Below are 4,565 nucleotides of genomic sequence, written 5' to 3' on the forward strand. Positions count from 1 at the left end.
GAAGAGTCAGAGAGAGTGCCCAGGCCCAGAGTTCAAGCCCTACTACTAACCAAAAACTGTGCTGGTTTAAATTGTCTTTATATTTATTTTACTGCATAAGGGAAGAGAGACACAATATATAAGACTTCTTGTGTCACATTATGCCTGAAAGATTAGAGAAAAAAAATCTCACTGAATTTTATGGAAGTCACAGTCTAATGTGGATTGAAAATTAAAGAAGAAACATTGCTTTTCAGAGAATAAATTCCAGAAGCACAGTTTAAAGGACCTCAAACACCCATAAGAATGCTTATATCATGCCATAAGTAGGACAGCTAGTAAGTGTGTGGGTGGAATGGCAATGTCTATAACTGAGAACTATATGACACTCCTTGTGAGGACTGATGGGGATGCCTGTTCCTTTAGGCCTGAGTAGAATGAGCAAGGAAAAGGCAACTCCCAGCATGTTCTCTTCCAAACCTTTAACCCTACTACATAGAATCTTACTACAAAAGCAAAACAAAAGCCCAAAGTGTGAATACTTTTCTTTAATATGGTTTTGTGTGACAAGAGACCACCACAAAAGTAGAAGGATTGTATATTGGAAAGGGAAGAGGGAAGAAAAGGCAAGTCAGAATGAAGGGTCAAATGTAGATGTGAGAAGAAGATTGTCTTCCTAGATGTGTCTTTATACTTGCTCTCTTGTCTATGATGAGCTTCTCAATAATGCAGCTGCAAACTCCCACATGGTTAGCCTGTGAATTTGCAGACGTAAGGTAATTGCACATCACAGTTATAATCTCTCCACTTCAGGAATCCTTGAGAGACAAAATAAAAGAAGGAAATATTGGGAGAATCAGAGTTTCTGTCACACAGTAAAAGAACTGACTTAGGCTTTACAGTTTCATCCTTGTCTTTGTCAGTGTCCCATTTTATAGGAAAGGAGATTCAAAGAAAGAAGACAAAAAGGAGATGGAAGAATTCAATCCCACATTGCAACTGTCAGCCCAGGAGGAACAGGAACTGGGAGGTAAAAGGGGGAATCAAAAATGATTGTAAGTGGGTCCTTGGTTTCTTACCTGAATTTCGTGACAAGCTCCCACAGTAACCACGATCAGAGTAAATGAAAGGATTCCTTTCCCAGTTAAAGTAGTTCATCACATCAGAGTTACTCCACTCCCAGCCATCTCCATTGGGCTCCTCGCCCTATACACAAGACAAGGCCACAAGGATGGAATGTAATTCGTCTTCTACCTGCACAGTCCTTTGCCTGCATAATCTATTTCTTGAACCCTTTCTTTACACTTCAGTAATGGCTCCACATTTGATTTGTACCTTTATGGGACACTCTACCAGAATGCCATTGGCTTGTCCCATTCAATTACCAGAAGAACTTCAAATCACTTTAAATAATATGTTCCTCCTTATACATGATTTTTTGGTATTCTATGGACCTCAAAAATACTGTCTTACCCTATAAAGATAAATCTTCACTTAGAATGATTGCAGTATGTATGACCTGATGTCCTGAATTTCAGAAATCAGATTATCAACATTCTCTCCTGAAGACAGTGTTAAAGCTGACTACAGGCACATTCATTTTTTATCTGAATACTAGAAACCTTCACAGAATTTTGTTCTTCTTCTAGATACAGAGGCTTCTTTTATCCCGAATGGCAACCACAGGTAGTGTTCTTTAGAATCCCTGGGCTTTTGCAGTTCAGGCAAGAAGTATGGGGCAGAACAACCACTTGAGAGGTAACAAAGAGGAAATGATGGAATCTCACCAGCGTGGGATCATGGAGTCCCATCCAGACATACTGGTAGCTGATCTCAGTGTTCTTGACCAGAGCAGAGACAAAGGAGGCCTCAGCCCCACTGAGCACAGACACGAGGTGGCCTGAGGGCCGCTTCTGGCAAGCCAACTATGCAAGAAGGGAAATAATAAAGAAGGTTAGAAAAGGGTAAGTATATCTTCAGGGATATTCAGACAAAGGTATTTATAGGAGTTTCAAGGAAAAGGTGAAGTTTGAAATTTGAGATCTTATATTCCTGGTACCGATGTCAAACCCCAACCCCACATCTCAGCACTCACATCTGCATTAGTCCAGGATTTTGGTGCCTTAAACAAGGCATAGCAGTGGGAGCCATAGGCCTGGGAGCCTTTGGGACAGCTGATGCGAGCAGAAGGTAGATCCTTCTGGGAGTCCTCACCTAAGGTGAAGAAAGGAAATGACAAGAAAGGAATTAAATGAGCAGTGAGGATTGAGTGTAGAGGGATATTAACTCTAGAGTCTGTATGATACCTAACCCTTTGGAGGAAAAGTTTTGTTTCAACTGTGGCCTGTATCTCTTTTCACCAAATCCCACTCTGAGATGACAGTTCTTAAACTTGAACTTTCGATCATTCACCTTTTCTACACTGACTTTCCACACTTTTCTGCTTCAATACACCAAAATAAAATAAAGCAGTGTGTCTGGACAAAATGAAAAACTATATCATTTCACAGATGAAAGAAAACACTGATGGTCTCACTAAAAGTAACACAATAGGAATATTATAGCTGCTTTCCCTTTGTGAGGATTGGCTTCTGCAATACTAACTGGACACGAAGGAACATATTCTCTTAGTTTTGGCTGTGAACACTCCCAGGGAATTCACAGGTATATGAAGAGAAATCTCACCTTGCACTTGAGATAGGAGCATCAGGCAGGATAGCAGCATCCAGGACATGTTGGAGAGGACTGGAGTAGGCAGCATTTTGTCTGTGAGTGAGGAGGCAATCAGCAATCAGAAATCAGTTATTTAAAGAATAACCAGAGAGAAAGAGAGCGAGAGAGAGAGAGAGAGAGAGAGAGAGAACATACACTCATACACAAACAGACTATTCAGAGACCCCACAGCTCCTTGTCCTTTGTCTACACCTTTAGGGACACCATTGATCTTGGTCATATATGTTTTTATTGAATTGAGAAATCTAAAGAGAGAGAGAGAGAGAGAGAGAGAGAGAGAGAGACATACACTCATACACAAACAGACTATTCAGAGACCCCACAGCTCCTTGTCCTTTGTCTATACCTTTAGGGACACCATTGATCTTGGTCATATATGTTTTTATTGAATTGAGAAATCTAAATTCTTTGCATCTAAGATTCCAAGGGAAGCCTTTGCTTATTCTCAAATCTCTTGGGTTCTCTGAGCAGAATACCTTTCTCATATCAATAATATGTAAACTAAACTCCTCACCCTGGCTCTTCTTTTCATGCAGCTACCACTTACCTGTCTGGCAAGAATTTAGGATGGTTTGTCAGCACAGAAAACACTGAGGCTTTTATAAAGAGACCTATGGGAAAGTACGTTGAAATAGATAGCCAGAGTGTATATATAGGTCAAAGGCCATAGATTAGCTTTTGGAATGGATTCCAGGAAAATCCCACAGAATTGAGGAGGCACTTCCTGGCAAGACTAGGAATAACAACTGATGTTGATTTGTTCCTGCTAGTAGGTCAGCTAATTTTCCCAGGTACAAGTGAATTTTTCCTACTCTTCACAGATAAACTGTTCCGAGAAATTTAGGAGTATCCATGTAGTCTGAGGGGATGCTTATGCTGTTACATTGCTTTGAAAGTCTTACAGCCTTGAATCATTCTGGGAAATAATTATCAGCAGTGTACTTTATCAGCCTGGGAAAACATACTTTTTATATCAACCTGTAAAATAATCTATGTTTATAAAATATAGTGCTCTTTCAAATACATTTACCCAGAAAGATTGTGATCTCAGCAATCAGTAGCTGAGAAGAAGTATGTTTGCAGCCAGTCTGGGATACACAAGCTAGTCTCTATCTCATAAAGTGACACAACAAAGTAAAAACTAGTTGAGGTAGAGATTAGTGTATGCATTAACTTATGGAAAGGCAAATACATATACAAAGGGAAGTAGTAATCATTCTGATTCAACATTATAGCAAGGTATTTGGTATGTGGGTGGCACAAATCTGTGGTACCTGGGAAGGTAAGGCTGAGGTATGAGGATTTTGAGTTCAAGGCCTCCTGAGTTATATGTGGAGAGCTAACTCAAATAAACAATTAAAAACACAAATCTAAAAAAATAAGATATGCTCGTGTACATAGAATCTTATTTTTAGAACTTGAGACAGATCTCAATATGTGATAGCAGAAGTTAACTTCAAATTCACCATTCTTTAGTGTCCTCCCTATTGCTGTGACTGGAAGAGACTATTACCATATCTACCCTTTCACCAGCATCTTAAGGAATAATAACCAATAAACTTACCTTCTCGCCACTTCTTTTGTGGGAAATATGAGATTAATTACTTTATAATAAAATCTCAGTAAAATACAAAAAATTACACTTGGACATGATTAATTAAACAGCATTATAAACACTCACATAGTGAGACCAAAGGAGGATAGTCTTGAGAGGATCACAAAGGCTCAACAGCAGTCTGTGGAGGAGCAGCAGATCTCTAGCTAAGCTCCCTCCAACATCCCAGTTTTAGCATTCCAGAGAAACTTTTACCCCTAGAAAGACAGCCCAAGTAAGTTATAACAGTACAGGCATT

The 4,565-nt window shown here is 39.5% G+C and overlaps 1 protein-coding gene across 2 annotated transcripts; it reads right to left on the reverse strand.

Annotated features, from left to right (window-relative positions):
• Positions 1–729: 729 nt before the first annotated feature.
• LOC125345210 (regenerating islet-derived protein 3-beta-like) lies at positions 730–2,740 on the reverse strand. 2 transcript variants are annotated; one of them, XM_048337427.1, is made up of 5 exons: positions 2,665–2,740; positions 2,075–2,193; positions 1,767–1,904; positions 1,059–1,185; positions 730–797 (listed from the first exon to the last, which is right to left on the reverse strand). In XM_048337427.1, the coding sequence occupies exons 1-5, from the start codon at positions 2,738–2,740 to the stop codon at positions 730–732; spliced, it is 528 nt and encodes a 175-aa protein (XP_048193384.1). The 2 variants fall into 2 exon arrangements, with proteins under 2 accessions (XP_048193384.1, XP_048193385.1); XM_048337428.1 differs by lacking the exon at positions 1,767–1,904.
• Between the last annotated feature and the right edge of the window lie 1,825 nt (positions 2,741–4,565).

The sequence above is a fragment of the Perognathus longimembris genome, unplaced genomic scaffold (assembly GCF_023159225.1).
Source record: "Perognathus longimembris pacificus isolate PPM17 unplaced genomic scaffold, ASM2315922v1 HiC_scaffold_5395, whole genome shotgun sequence".
NCBI classification, from domain to species: Eukaryota; Metazoa; Chordata; class Mammalia; order Rodentia; family Heteromyidae; genus Perognathus; species Perognathus longimembris.